The 15673-nt window shown below is 48.8% G+C and overlaps 1 protein-coding gene across 2 annotated transcripts in view; it reads left to right on the top strand.

Annotated features, from left to right (window-relative positions):
• Positions 1-15297, top strand: part of LOC139061336 (uncharacterized) — a 115702-nt gene extending 100405 nt beyond the window's left edge. For both annotated transcript variants that reach the window (XM_070541232.1, XM_070541231.1), the window contains 2 exons: positions 11843-11965; positions 15059-15297. In XM_070541232.1, coding sequence (XP_070397333.1) covers positions 11843-11965; positions 15059-15250 — 315 coding nt within the window. In that variant the 3' untranslated portion in view covers positions 15251-15297. The remainder of the gene's footprint in view (positions 1-11842; positions 11966-15058) is intronic.
• Positions 15298-15673: the final 376 nt, after the last annotated feature.

The following is a 15673-nucleotide window of genomic DNA, read 5'->3' as shown; positions in this document are numbered from 1 at the left end:
TGGCGCTATATACAGTCTTTGTCAAAAGTACACATGCTAGTTCTCCTATGACCGCCACGGTCACTACTTACTATTTACTAACTTACTGAGGAATTAAAAGAACTATTGCACTCATTATCACGGGCGCCATAAAAACTTGAGCACACGGCAGAAAGACGTTTATGGTGAACGCGGTGGTTGGACCGTATATTTTTTACAAAGGCTGCACAGCAAATCATATATATGCAATTCTTTAGTACAAAAAGTTTGAACCGGGTTTAAAGAGTGCTTGTAGAGCTAGTATTAAAAGTCGAAGTTTCGCCCGAAAGGCGAAGCATTGATTGCGATAGCAAATTAGTGGATGGCTGTATTAACTAAGGATAGCAGTAGTTTTATCGGCTCTTTGAAGTCGTAGACATAGGCATGCTAACTAAATCGAGAAGCATGGTGTCACGCGCGCGCAAGCAAGCATGCGCACATCTCACTCGATGACCGCGGAAGCCGGCTGTCAAAACACTGCAGTGAGAAATCGCGGCAGCAGCAGGGAGCGAATTGGTCTTCGTGCTGCCTCTCGCATCAACGCGCACTAAGCCGCGAAAACACAGCGCACGGCGGACTCTTGTTCCCTGCGCAGAAGAGTTTCGAGATAGAGTGGCCCGGGCAAGCGCGCAAAGTTCACCCGTGGCCACCTGGGCCACCCGTAAAACGACCCCCCCCCGCACCCGTCCACCACACCCTCCCCCCGGAGCCTAGCGGGCGAGCCTAAAACCCCTTGATAATTTGAAAGTAGCGACACTCTCCTCCTCGCGGCGCTTTCCTCCTCGATTCTACTCGCCCACCGGCTGCGCACGACACGCTATTCCTCCTGGGCTCCCGCGTACGGGCCGCAGGATTCTATGGAGGCGTGTTATATTGGGCCAGTTGCGCGCCCCAGTGGGGTTGAAAATTTTGAGAACTGCTAATAACAGCATTAGACCTCTTTTTCAAGGTCCCGTTTTGAGCTACAGAAAATACCACGTGACCGAAGGAAGGCGGGAAGCGAACCAAAGCATGTGCAGCCGCGTATAAGAGATGATTAATGATTACCAAAGTAATGATTGATTAGTGATTGGATTGTTGTTCATGCACCCTAATCCACCCCAATCGGTCTTAATACCCTTTCATCAACACTTCACCTTAATCCACCATAGTTCTCCTCCACGCACCTAAATCTTTATTCATGCAATCCTTCGTAATGCACTCTAATCCACTATAATCTTCTTTAATACACTCTAATCAACCTTAATCCTCCCTAATCCACCTTATGTCAACCACTAATGATTCATTAATTAACTTGGTTCATCATTCTTTCATACAGGGGTGGACATGCTTTGGGTCCCCTCTGGCCTTCCTTGGGTCACGTGATACTTCCAGTTTAGAATGCGACCTTGAAACATAAAGATCTAAAGGCTTTCGCCTTAAAACTTTAAAAAAAAGCTCAATTTTGACTAGTGAATGCTCATCACCTACAATACTACGGGGATACTTGCCACTAATTTTTTCAGGGCGCAAAGCAGAGTCAATAATACTGTGCTTCTGACTGAATAACAACAGTTAACGACGTGCGAAGTGATGGAGCCACCCCAGAATATTAAGCATACTGAGGACAACTGCAACAAAAACGCTGGTGAGCAGGCCGGAAGAATGATAAAAAAATGCAGCATTACGGGATGCTTTGCTACGAGCTATAAGATAGACTCCTCAGCTCGCAAAACAGACAGACAGATAAACTTTATAAAAAGAAAAATCAGAAAACCGCTAATGGTCGGGGCCCTTAGTCCAGGGCTCCGCTGGCTCTTGCCATCTTCTCGGCTCTCTTTATCAGCTTGAGCTGGTCGTCGAGGGCCGAGCTCGACAGCAGTGCCTCCCATTGCTCCCTCGTGGTGTTCGTGTCTAGGTGTTCTATGTTTTGTAGTGTGCACTCCCACGTAATGTGGTATAGTGTTGGCGTGGCCCCACACCATGGGCATTCGTCCCTGTAGGCTGTGGGGTGTATCCGATGTAATATGTGTAGGTTCGTGTAAGTGCCTGTCTGGAGCCTACGCCAGGCAGCGGCATCTTCTGTCTTTAGATTTCGATGAGGTGGTGGATATCGCAAGCGACGCCCTCTGTGGTAGTTAACGATGGCTGAATACTCGAGGTCGACAGGGTCTGGGTCTTCTGCAGCCGGCGTGATGAGTGCTCGGTTATGTACGAATCCTCGAGCTGCTCTGTCGGCCTGCAGGTTGCCCGTGATGCCAGTGTGGCCTGGTATCCAGATGATGGTTTGGGTGGTGAAGTCCTCAGGATCCTCCTTGAGTATTCCGGCGAGGATTTGTGCAGCAGGTCTTCCAATTCTTCCCTGTAGGAAGTTGCGGCAGGCCTGCTGGGAATCCGTGAGGATCGTCAGTGATTGGTTTGCGTGTAGGCCCTCGCGGATGGCTAACGCGATGGCCATCTCTTCGGCTTCCGTGATCGTGCAGGGGCGGGTCGATGCAGCGGAGGTAACGTGGCCTCGGTGGTCGTATGCCACTGCCACTGCGCCCTTGTTTTTCGTCCCATACATGGCGGCGTCCGTAAAACGGGCCGTGGTATTGAACCTGAACGCTTTCTCCATGTACTGGGCCCTTGCTCTCCTCCTGCCGGAGTGTAGGTTAGGGTCCATATTGCGTGGTATCGGGGCAACGTGAAACCTGTCCTGGACGTGACGAGGTATTAAGCAGGTTTCTTGGGTTCGTGTTGTTATTGCTTGGAACCCTAAGGTTTGTAGGCCCTGCCGGCCCGTGTGAGTCCGCGCAAGTCACTGTTGTTGCGAGACGTAATGGGCTTCTGTCAGTTCGCTGAGAGTGTTGTGCAACCCTAGCGCCAATAATTTTTCAGTCGATGTACTCATCGGCAGGCGGAGAGCGGTCTTGAACGCCATCCTCAAAAGTGTGTCGGCCTGCTTCGCCTCGGACTGTGTGAGGTGGTAGTAAGGCAGCCTGTATGTGATTCTGCTCCCCACCAGACCACTGACCGGTCGGAGGGTGTCCCTTTCCTTCATTCCTCTGTTCTTGGATGTTACGCGGGAGATCATGCGTGATATCGCCTTGACACTGGTTTTGAGGAGTGTAAGGGTGTGTGTAGCGCGCTGGTTGGACTGCAACCACATGCCCAGCACCCTCAGCAACGGCTTCTCTGGGATGAGGCCCCCGTTGAGGCGTACCTCGAGTCTTCTTGTTGGGTCTGTGGGGACTGCGTGGTTACCCCGGCCTCGCCAGACCGTAGGAGCTCAGATTTTTCGGGCGAGCATTGTAGTCCCCGTTGGCTGACGTATTCTTGGATTATATTTGCTGCTGTTTGCAGGCGTTCTTCTTTTTCAGCGAGATACCCTGTTGTGGTCCAGAGTGTTATATCGTCTGCTTAGATTGCGTGCCGAAGACCTGCTACGTCCTGCAGTTTGCTTGCGAGGCCGATCATGGCGACGTTGAACAGCGTGGGAGAGATGACGGCACCTTGTGGTGTTCCCTTGTTGGGAGGGTGGTACACTGAAGTCTGGATCTCTCCCATCTTCAGCTCCGCCATGCGGTGGCTCAGGAAGCTCTGAACATACTTGTACGTTCGCACGCCGCAGTTGGTGTTGGCCAGCCCTTCGAGGATTCCTTGGTGGCTGACGTTGTCGAAAGCCCCTTTGATGTCGATTGCTAGGAGGACGTGTTCGCCGCAGCGGGAAACGTTGCTGAGGACTTCTTCCTTGATTTGGAGTAGCACATCTTGTGTGGACTGGCCTGCGTGGAAACCGAACATGGTGTCCGGCAGGTGTTTGTTATCTTCCAAGTGTCTCTGTAGTCTCGTGTTTATAATTTTTTCGTACACCTTGCCGAGGCAGGACGTGAGCGATATGGGTCTGAGGTTTTCAATTGCCAATTTCTTGCCCGGTTTGGGGATCATGATTATTCGTGCGTGTTTCCACATCGCCGGTACCGTACCTTGTTCCCAGTGTTTGTTGAGAAAGGCCGTGAGCGCGGAGATAGACTTGTCGCTCAGGTTTCTGATCATCGAATTTGTGATCTGGTCCGTGCCCGCCGCTGTGTTACGAGTGGTGGCTGCGATGACCGCTCTCATTTCATTTTCGGTGATAGGTTCGTCCATTAGCGGGTTGGGTTGTCCTGTGTAGGGTGTTCTACATGGTTGTGTAGGAGAGGGATCTCCATAGCACTTGGTCTTGATGGCATCGATGAGTTCTTGTTGGCTGCCTGGGTAGGTGTGTAGTAACCGTTCCAGAGCCCTGTGTCCTTCTCCTTTGGTTTTGGTGGGGTCCAGGATGGCTTTGAGGATGTGCCACGTCTTGGCCGTGTCCAGCGCGCCACCGAAGGAGTCACAGAATCTACACCAGTTCGCGGAAGCGAGTTGCATGGCATATTCCTCTGCTTCCACTGTTATTTGTGCTATGCGCGTCTTCAGTTTCCTGTTATATTTCTGTTTTTTCCAGCGGCTGGTAAGGCCCCGTTTCGCATCCCACAGGTGTAGTAAGTGGGGATCCACCTCTGGGGTCTCTTCCGTTCTGGCGATTTCCTTTGCGTGGCGTTGTTTATGTCGACGGAGGTTGTCGCACCAATGTTCCAGATTCGTGATTGTGTCGGCGTCCTGTTCTTGGGCTTCCCTGATCTTTCGCCAGTCAGTGAGTTTAGCTGTGCCGATCTGCCTGCGTAGGCGTCTAGTCTGTAGTGTTATGTTTAATATGAAGTGATCGCTGCCTAGGTTTTCGAGTGTGTTGAGCCATTCGGCTCGCGTGGTTAGAGTGACGAAAGCGAGGTCGGGAGTTGTGTCGCGTGTGGCGCTGTTCCCTTCCCTCGTCGGTATGTTCGGGTCTGTGATGAGTGTGAGATGACACTGTTCAATTAGTGTTTGTAGCTGGAGACCCTTCCAATCCTGCCTCTGGTACCCCCACAGGGTGTTCTGAGCGTTGAAGTCACCCATGATTACCAGGGGACTGTCTTTAGCGAGGCGGAGGGTGTCCCCAAAGAGTTTTCCTTTGTTTGCCCGCCTTTGGCTAGGGGGGCAATAAATGTTGAGTACGAAGGCGCTCTGTTTCTGGTTGCCTTTGTATATTATTTCGAAAAGTACATGTAGTACGTCCACGTCGTCTATGGGTCTGTTTTGTATGGTTGTGATGTTTCTGTCTACTAGTGTGGCTACCTTCCACTTGTCGTCTTGACTTGTGTGGTATTCTTCGTAGCCATGTAGTGTTGGTCGGGTACTGGGCTCTTCTAGGGCTATGACCCCTGGTGGTTTTGAGGAATGAGCGATCAATTGTGCCAGCAGCCCTTTCTTCCTGCGGTACCCACGGCAGTTCCATTGCCAAATTTCTAAGTTTTCTTTGACTTGCCTGTATGGTCTAGGCATTGTTGGACGTTGTGGTCGGTGATGTTACGGTTTGGTTTGGTGCTGCTACAGGTGTGGCCTTGTAAAGGTTCTGTCGTAGTGTCTTTCGTAGTTTTATGGAGTGAAGCTGGTTCTTAAGCTTGCTGTCTACAGTGGCTTCCATATGTTTTATTGCTGCATCTGTCCGCTGTATTGCACTCTGTGTTATTTGTTCCAACTGGGCGCGTGTAGCGTCCATAAAGGCTTGCATCTGGGTGCGGATGGCATCGATATGGGTTTGTAGGTCAATGATGTCCTTGTGTGGAGCCGCCTCTTGTAGTATTTGTGTGAGCTGTATCACTTGTTGTTTGAGTTGCCTGTTTTCTTGTGTGAGTGTCTGTATCTGTGCGCGCATGGTGGCGAGTTCCTGTTCCAATTTCACCGATGGTGGCGTCTGTGGTTTTTTATACGAGGGGGAGGCTACTGCCGCCCCGCTTACCTCGTGTTCTTTGGTGGTAGTCCTCTTGACTGAGGCTTCCTTGGTCTTTCGGTGGTGTTGCTGGGGCCCCTTGTCTTTGAGTACCGTGATGGCTGGTGCTACCTGCTGTCCTTGCTTGGGCGTCGACCGAGATCGCCGTCTGGGCGACCGAAAGTGAGACCCTGGGCGAGAGCAGGAGCGGGACCTGGACCTCGGGTTGGAACCGGACCGGGATCTGTAGATGCTCGGAGACTCCGAGTAGTCGAAGTCGGAGCCTTCCCGCTCGGAGCTGAACTATCGCGGGTGAAGGTCAGCCGCCTTGGTCGAGTGAGTGACCGGGCGGGGCTGTCGTTGGGTTTTGGGTGTGGTGGTGGAGGCAGGCTTCCATCTGAGTGGAATGCGTTTGAGCTTGTTGTTGCACTCTGTTGCGGCGGTGAGATGGGCCCCTCCGCAAAGGGCGCACTTCGGAACACAAGTGTGACAGGCGTCAGGGTTAATGTAGTTAATGTAATTAATGTAGTTGCAAACGTTGCACGCACGAACCGTTGGGTTGGGGCAGACGTCTGGTCGGTGTCCGGTGATTCTACAGATGCAGCAGAACTGCCTTGTCGGCTGGTAGTCTAGGCAGGGCATCTCCCCTCCATAGTAGTACACAAATCTTGTCACCTGTGGTCCCTCGAAGTGGAGTAGGGCTGTCTGGGATTTTCCGAGCATACGGGCCCGCACGATGCGGACTCCATGTGTGCGGACCCGAAGATTCGCCATAAGCTCTTCTTTGCCGGTGCCTGCGTCGATGCCGTGTACGACACCTTTAAGCAGGCCCTCGGGTGTTGATAGGTACACCTTCACGGGGTGTGATCGTCCGTGAAAGGTGAGGCTCATAATTTGCATGAATGTGGCCGCCGTGGCCTCGTGAGGTGTGCTCACGATGATGGTGTTCGAGCCGTGTCGCAGGCGGATGATGAAGTCGTCCCCCTTGCAGGTCGGCGCACCTCCGGTGGCTTGGACGATCGCCTTGGCCACTTGGTGGGTCTGTAGTTTTCGAACGATGAGGCCCGGGGCAGGGTGTATAATGATTTTCATGTCAGTGCGCGGAAGTGGAGGCGCCCGTCGGCGAGGCCTGCTCCTTGCAGCCGCGTCTTCAGAAATAGGTGTTCCGGCTCCGCGCTCTTCGCAGGTAGCTTGCGACGTGGCTTTCGCGGCGGCGGCTGGTACCTTGGTTAGAGCTAGCCCTAACGGTGTGGTTTCCGATGGCGTGGTTTGCCCGACTGGATCTTGCTCACCAGTGGATTGTTGTTTTTGCAGGCGGCGTTTCCGATGAAGGGAAACGACCATTTACCACTGGGATTCTTGATTGTGGAGCTGCTCCGAGAGGACGGGAGACGGCCCGGGCAAGGCCTCGTCAGGCAGGGGTCTCGGGTGACTCTCGGATACAACTTCCGTGGTTTCGGTGTCGGTGGTTGGTGGGCAATGGTGCCTGGTTTCCCCGCGATCGTACCGTTCCGGGCTGGGTCGTCCCCACAGCTCACCGTAGACACGGTGGCTGCTTGCGGGTCTCCGAGCTCCCACGCGCCAGCGTTCGGCGTTAGGGCTAACCCTACCGTCGGCGTGGCCGAACGAATAGGGCTCTCGTTGGTTTTAAAAGTGCGGCTCACCGAAGTTCGGTTCCGTTGAATCCCCTTGATGTTGCTTCGGCCAATGTCATGCAGCCACTGCTTCCTACGCAAACCGTTACGCTTTCTTTGTGGTATCATAAAAACGGTATAAGCATCTTCAGGTTTCTTGCTGCAGTTATATGCGCAACAGCCCGGCATAGCGCTAGCACATAGACCAGAAACACTGCGCACAACGTTCGCTACGCCGAGCTAAAGCACCGAGCCAGCCGTACTCAGGAGGAAAATGGCGCGAACGAAAAAGAAAAACACAAGCAAAACTCAAGATCCGTGCGTTTCCAAGGGCAACGGCAGGGAGACCAATCGCCGTGCAGAAAAACGGGTACAAAACTGGTTGCCGCGGAGGGGACACGCAAGGGGCGAGGAGGAGGCGAGGAGGTCGCGCGGCGGCGGCAGAGTTCAAAGAGTGGCGGTACTTTCATATTATCAAGGGACTTTAGGCGAGCCTAGCTCTATAAGAAAATAATTACTATCGAATGGGTAAATCATCATCATCGCCTCGTTGAGAGCGGGAAGCTAGGAGTGCTCTGTGACAGTATCACGTGCCTGGATCTGTACATTAAACGGCCAACTCAAAACTGCCTGAATACGACGCTGATGTTATCAATGGACGTATGTTAAAAGCTTTTTGAGAGTATAATCCTTTGTGGGTCTCTACTGAAAAGATATAAGTGCAAAGGTGTGTACCAGAGTGCAGTGCAATATTGGGAGTGTTAGGGCGAATTTCCGAAATTAAGCTTCAGTAATTCGTGGAGGCTCAGCCCACGTTTCACCATTCAACAATGCGCCGCAACAAATCTCTAAAATGTGAAACTAGAACATTCTGTCGTTCGAATACGCTATGACTTCTCAAATACTTCGCGGCGATGCGAGTTTAAATGCAGTGGTACATAGCTTTTTGTGAAAGTAATTATAGCTGTCATTAACGTAATTAACTGTATGTAAGCATAACCGTAACCGTTAAGTAACCGTAAGTAATTAACTGTATCGCCACTGAATATTTCAGAGAGCCAGTGCGTAAAGCGCTGGCTCTCTTGATGTGACTAGTTAACGTGTTGTTTCTAGATGTGATGCTGGTATTTAAAATATATGTCACATCAGAATGGAACACCGAAAGAGTGCAGCGGGTGAGTGGCATGTGAGACCTCAGGCGAAAAATAAAAGGGGAGGAAATACAACGTTCCAAGCATTCACAAAATTTAAAAGGGATGCATTAAATATGGAGATTTCCTTGTATTTTACAATACCTGCTTGAAAGTTCATAGTGCGAAACGGCTGGAACTACTTTGTGGATTTACAAAATACTATGAAAATGTGCGCTATGGACCCTCTTCGCGGCGACCCCGTGGCCGCTGCCACGTTTGATCACGTGGTTACGCGTCCATTTCTTGCGCCAACTGCCTCCGTTGCCTCCGCGTTTAGAATGGGTGTGTATGACGCAGATGTGGCCTAGCAAACCTCGTGTTTCAGGAGATATCATAGACGGTGACTGGATGGACGACACGGAGCTTTGGCCACAGCTTCAGAGAACATGCAAAATTTGGACGCTGATCAAAATATATGCCCAAACAGCGCGAGCAGCGTATATGGTGCTTGTTTTAAAAGCGAGGCTAAATATGTATTCCGAGCTATCCAAACCTTTCACTTATGAATTGAAACAGCATGTTTTGCCCTTCGTTCTTTATTTTTGCGAATATTTTGAAGCAGTATGCTTGTCACATTTCTGACGCAGTACATTTCCTTGTTGCGGTCGCTCTCTGATTATTTCGGCCTAATCGCTCGGGGGAGTGCTCAGTTCTGATATACAGCGTGTTTCAGCGAACACTTTCAAAAATCTTTAAAAGTTTTCTGTGGCAGATATCACAATTCTGGTTCATGAGCTGGTCTACTTGAAACGGCGTACAATACTTGCACAAAAAATAGAGTTGCAAAATCGACTAATTTATAAAAAATCACTAATTAAGTTTTAACTAATAACGTTATGGCCCATATTGCAATTTACAAATTCTAGCCGTGGAGTTCGCAAGGGGGATCCACTTGGAACGAATTCTCAAGATTACACCAGTTTTGAGATACAACTTTCCGAACTTTGCGGAGAAATGCATTGGCGTCGCAGTTGATTTGTTAACAAAACGTCGTTTCATGCACCGAAGCACACAAGTAACTGGAACGCCAATGCATTTCTCCGCAAAGTTCAGGAATTTATATCGCGAAACTGGTGTCGTCCGGAGAATTTGTTCCAACTGGATCCGCCTTGCGCAGTCCACTGCTAGAATTTGTAAATTGTAATATGGGCCATAAGATAATTAGTTATAAAGTTAATTAGTGCATTCTTGTTAATTAGTCGATATTGCATTTCAATTTTTTGTGTAAGTAGTGTCCCCCGCTTCGAGTAGACCGGCTAATAAACTAGAATCGAGCTATCTGCCACAGGCAACCTTTAAAAAATTGGAGTCTTGGCTGAAACACCCTGTATTTGTTCTTGCCGCGCACAAGGCTTCAAACATGGCCGTTTTGTACATTTTAGTACCTTGTGGCAAGGATGTATTATCGCTAGTAACTCGCTTACTCTTGTGGACCATCACGAAACATTCAGCTTCGACCATTCGTGCGCTATTGGTGCAGTCCGTCGTTTGTCGTGCGCATATAGGGCGCGTATATTTATGTGTGCGTCCATTCACTTACTGACACGTTGGCGACAAAGTTTGCGTAAGATTCCGTGCACGCTGGGGCAGACGTGCATAGATACTGTGCGCGAAACGTACTATGACAGAAAGTGGCGCTACTCCCTTTGTCATTGTTTAAGGAGCGGAACTCACTCTTGCCGACGTTGTGGGGCTGAAGCACTTTCTTCAAAGGATAGGGACACTAGAGCTGTGCACGGGCCGCAAACGCTTCCCTTCTTAGCTTTTTTACTGGGAGGCGCCTGCAAGCGGCGGCTTTTCCAAAGCGTCGGTACTTCGTAGAACCGAAAACGCATTCCCAGCCTCCGCTATCCTTCGTTTGCCTTTTGTTGGCGTTTGTACTTTTCTCCCGCCCTGTAGATTCCATTTTTGATGAATAAATACATTGCACTTCCTGCTGTATCTACATGCGAGACGACAAGCCTACTTTCCCATAAGGTGCGCAGTCGAGATCGGGGAGCCCGACCGGTCCGTCCGAGACATAGAAAGCCTGGCCCGAGCCCGGCCCAAGCCCGAGTAAGAGAATCTCCAAATGGCCCGAGCCCGGCCCGCGGGCCGGGTCCGGGCTTTCGGGCCGGCCCGAGCCCGTGCGCAGCTCTAAGGGATACAACGCTCGCGGATGGGCACATTTCTGTATCCTCGAAGAAAGCTGTGCATCTCGAAGTGCCGGTAACACGTACAGACAGTTGCCGCAATGGTCCGCGATCTTGGCTACACAGATTCACTCCAATCCTTAATATGCTAGCCACTATTTTTGGAGCCAACTACTGCACACATCTTCAATCCACGGGATTCAATCCGGCATGATTGGAGCACAGTGCGTCAGCGAAAACTCAGTTGCATTTCCGACAGCTGATCACACAGAACCAAGGTGGAAGCGGTAATGGTTTCGTATTCGTGCGCTCTCGCTGAGGCGACGTGCGACGCGCCGCCAAAAGCGCCATCTGATTTCTCTAGAACAAACTACTCCGTGAAAGGGGTCAATAACTCATGTAAGACAATTTGGTCTTAGCGTATGATATCACATAAGAAACATGTGTCCAAACGCTATTGTTGGGTATACATAGTTTACTAAATATCATATAGTGGTTCTACGCCACTTAGGCGATAGAAGCACCTGAACATCTGGCCATGCGGATGCCTCTTGTATTTTTTTAAAAGGAAGATGGGAGCATAGGCGCATGGTCCCGGTATTTAAGCCAGCTGCTTGACGAGCAAAATGCTAGGGGGTGTCTGACATAACTGCCCCTGAGGTACGTGGGCGCAGCACTCAAGTCGCCCCATTAGGATGATCTCGTTTCCTTAACAATGTCCAGTTCAATAATTAGTAACGCGGCACTCATTAAAAAATGTGCATTCGTATGTAATTTTCGACGAAACCATTCCCCACCGTCTACATATGACAATTTCACTTGATGGAAAGGCTAACTGAAGCCTTCAGTTGTTCACTAGGTGCACTGCATAAGAAGTCTATCGAAGCATGGCTTTGAAAACTGGTTTACATAAGTTGCTTTTTAAATCTCGTGCATACTACATTTTTCGGTGTAGCTAGATGATATTGGTTGAAATCCCATCGAAAGAATAAGTTGAGAGCTTAAGCATAGGCTCAAGGTTGCATGATCAGGTTTGTCATGCCCCACTTTTATAACCGCCAAAATTGACCGCAGGTGTGCAAAGATTGGAAGTACGGGCATGTCCAGAAGAACGAACTGTTCAAGTGCAGGTACAACGTTGACAACAAGAAGCTCATGACCTTTGTCTACGACGTGCCCGAGACACTACGGTACAAGGTAATTAGCATCTTCAGCACAAATGAGTCGAGCCAATGAATTCGTTTTCTCCAAGGTCGTTTTAATCCTGAAGCCACTAGAGACTGTTGTGAATGGCCAGTGTTGAGCTGACATAGCTAACATCAGCGAAATCTACAGGAGGATAAAGAAACCCTCGCTGAGACATAAAAAAAATTATGGGGTTTTACGTGCCAAAACCACTTTGTGAATATGAGGCACGCCGTAGTGGGAGACTCCGGAAATTTGGTCCTCCTGGGGCTCTTTGACGTGCACCTAAATCTAAGTAAACGGGTGTTTTCGCATTTCGCCCCCATCGAAATGCGGCCCCCGTGGCAGGGATTCGATCCCACGATCTCGTGCTTAGCAGTCCAACACCATAGCCACTTAGCATCCACGTCGGGTGTCGCTCAGACATCGCTTAACATTGGCCTGAATAAACGAAACAAGTCATGTGAATAGGGAAATCCTAATTGCATCTTTCAAAAAAAGTTAACAGCCGCTTGATGTAGACTATGTGTTCTTTCAGCCGGCACAAATTCTCTAAATTCATAAAAGACCGATGGTATGTGCTCTACGTATCACAGTTGAACGAGGATTTTCCAAAATCCAATTTTATGAATTTCTTGATTTTACGAAAACACGGGGAATGTGCTAGACGGAAATTCAAGACGATGAGCAAAACGAGAACAAGGTGAAAGCAGGAGCCAACGTTTCGACCAGTGGACTTGTCTTCGTACGTCGCCTCGAAGAAGGCAAGTCCACTTGTCGAAACGTTGGCTCCTGCTTTCACCTTGTTCTCGTTTTGCTCATCGTCTTGATTTTACGAAGAAATTCAAATTCCCCAAACTTATTCCATTAGGTGTAATGAAACTACCAATTCCATCTTTTGGTGGAATATTGACCATGCCTCTCGATATTACGAAGCCACACCAAAGAAAAAAAGCGGAAAAGGAAACTAAAAAATGCCACGCAGCAAAAGACACGCTCTTTGGGATCGCGCGGGGGAATTCGCGAATACAAGGCTTGCGCTGACTGACTGCCACGCTATCCCGCCAGGCGTGGACTTCGTCGTCTACGTAAGCAATGACGACAGACATGAATGCAACAGAAAATTGGGATAGCTTGAGACGCTTCTTGCCGACGCAGAGCAAGCGTGAGAGAGAGCGTAGGTTAGGGCGTGTTGGTATTCCAACACCTATTGGTGAGAAGGTGACGACACGAACGCACACGTAGGTCGCGTGCCGACAGCTAGCGAGGTCACGGACACCATCGACCTCCTCCTAGCAATTTGCCGAGGCTGAAGAAATAACAAAACAGACTCTTCGCTTTGGCGACACACGTGAGCGGCGTGGCACTCTCATTGAAAAACCGTAGGCAAGTAAAGATAACCGATTTTTTTTTCACGAGAAATAAATTAGCCGTCTAACCATGGAGTTTTCGTATCTTTCGATTTTACCGAATTCTCGAGTTTACGGACTTTCCATCACTCCCCGTCGACTACGCAAAATCTGGGCGCGACTGTATATAACTTGTCCAGCTCCACATGTTTTTCTTAGTACCAGCAGGAAGATATTCATTAGCGTTACGAATCTAATCTTGTACCGCTATCGTTACATTCCTTTCAAGTTTCGTTGTTACTTTCCGATAACAATTCCACCTACATGGGGCTAGGCTAAGGAAAAAAAAAAGCTCACAGACGGGGCTTGAATGACCGTTAGATATGCATACGTGGCAGCGGGTCCCGAGCCTACAAGGCTGTACAGTGTGCTTTTCTATGGCAGAAAAAAAAAACAAATTCACGAGTTGCTACATATATATGAAACAACAGCAGGTTCCTCACTTTGAAAGCAGGATATTATAAAAAAAACAGAAAAATAGAAAGAAGATATGCTGGCACATCAAATTACTCAACCTCTCCAAACGTGAGGTTAGTTATAACGGAGAATGTGTTGTCTGTGTCCACACGTGTTCTAAATTTTATTTACAATCAAACTAAGTCCGTCCCATCACTTTCTTATTACGTCAATTCTATGAAAACTACTATATCAACTGTCTATGAATTTGCTGCCTTACTTGCTAAATAAAGTATTCCTTATATGTCCATAGCTTATCAGAAGTGTACGTGGAAAGAAAATAATTCGTAATGCATTGGTACACGATCGCCAGTACATCTCAAGCTGCTGCGTTGGGGCGCTTCCCTATATGGAATCTAATTTATTGGGTGTTGAGAGAGTGGATGGTCATATGAGATAAAGCATTGCCGAAAGGAAGTCGTCATTGATTAATCACTGCGCATTGTCTTCCTTGCCTCAACTGCGTTATGCGTATGCCTGAAGTCTTTTTTCAGTACGTACTGCGTGCGTATATTTTGCAAATCTGTGTTGCTATTGAATATTTATCTATTGACTACACGACGCTGGCTGCGTCGTTGCCCTGCTCGAAGACATTTGCGCACGCGGTTAACGATGTGGGTCCGTTTTTACAAAAAAGCTCCTGCGCTACACTCTTAGACAAATTTTTTGTCCCTTTTTTAGACCCTTTTTTAGACCCTTTTTTAGACCCTTTTTTGTCACATAACAATAATCATCTGCCTTGCTTGCGTTTCCTTTCTTGAAAACGTACGTTTCCTGTCGAAAATGCTTTCTCGTACTGATAACGTGCATGCCGTTTGTGAGTTGGAAGTACCGGGCTCGCAGCGTTAAGGAAAGTAAATGCGGACAAGACAGACGACGATTATCGTTGTGTGGCAAGATACGAGCCAAAGGGTGCAATATTGTTTAAGAGTGTAGAATTGTCAGTAAAAGCACGTAGGAACCAATCCTGATGTTGTACGTGCGTATTATTTGCAAAGGCCGCCGGCCATTAGAAAATGATACTTATGAACTAAAGGCCTTGTTAATTTGTCCCTTGGTTTCTTTATGCCTTCATTCAAGTTCTGGCTCGTTTCTAAATTTTACAAGTTTCCATTAATCTTCAGTTAGACACCGATTATCAGACAATTTACTCATAAGCGCCTGTCAATATGCATATGTACCTTGCAATTGTTATGTCAAGTCTTATGTGTTTTTACTTTCTTCTGTTTTATTTCTAAAGCTCTGCCTTAGCCGGAAGAACGCAACCACACTGAAGTACGGATTCACGGCGGTGGGACTTGAGTTTTCGGATTACGATGGCTACTGTGGAATGGGAAAGTTTCCATTGCTGACCACAGTGAAGAAGACACTCGAGTTCTTCAAGCAAAAGTACGAGTCCCCGGACGCCTACCAGGACTGTCTGTCAGCGTAGCGCGCTGCTGTTATTGGCACCGGAATACAAGATGTGTTACACGAGTCTGTTACGTTTCTGATGTTAAGAGTAAGATTAACTTCTTAGCCGCTGCTATTTCTGCATTTTTCGCGAATTGCTGGGTGGGGAGATATTAGTGTGGCCGATCCCATAGAGTTTCCTACAAAAATTACTAGAGGGAACTCTGGCGCTGCAGTCGTTGTCCTACCATGGGAATGATGGGAAGTACATGGATTTGTCTGATCTTCGTGCTTGTGGATTCAGACGTTCTTGTAGCTTTGTATATTAGCTATATAAATGTTATTCTCGTATATTTCAGCGCAACCTATATAGACCGTTTCACCGGGCGAGGAGGATAGGGCGCGCGGAGAGCCTTTCCTCCTCTCTGGCTTGGGCGATCCGGCGCGGCGCTGCTTGAAAGTA

The sequence above is a fragment of the Dermacentor albipictus genome, chromosome 6 (assembly GCF_038994185.2).
Source record: "Dermacentor albipictus isolate Rhodes 1998 colony chromosome 6, USDA_Dalb.pri_finalv2, whole genome shotgun sequence".
Taxonomy (NCBI): Eukaryota; Metazoa; Arthropoda; class Arachnida; order Ixodida; family Ixodidae; genus Dermacentor; species Dermacentor albipictus.
This window is presented reverse-complemented; position numbering and strand designations above follow the sequence as displayed.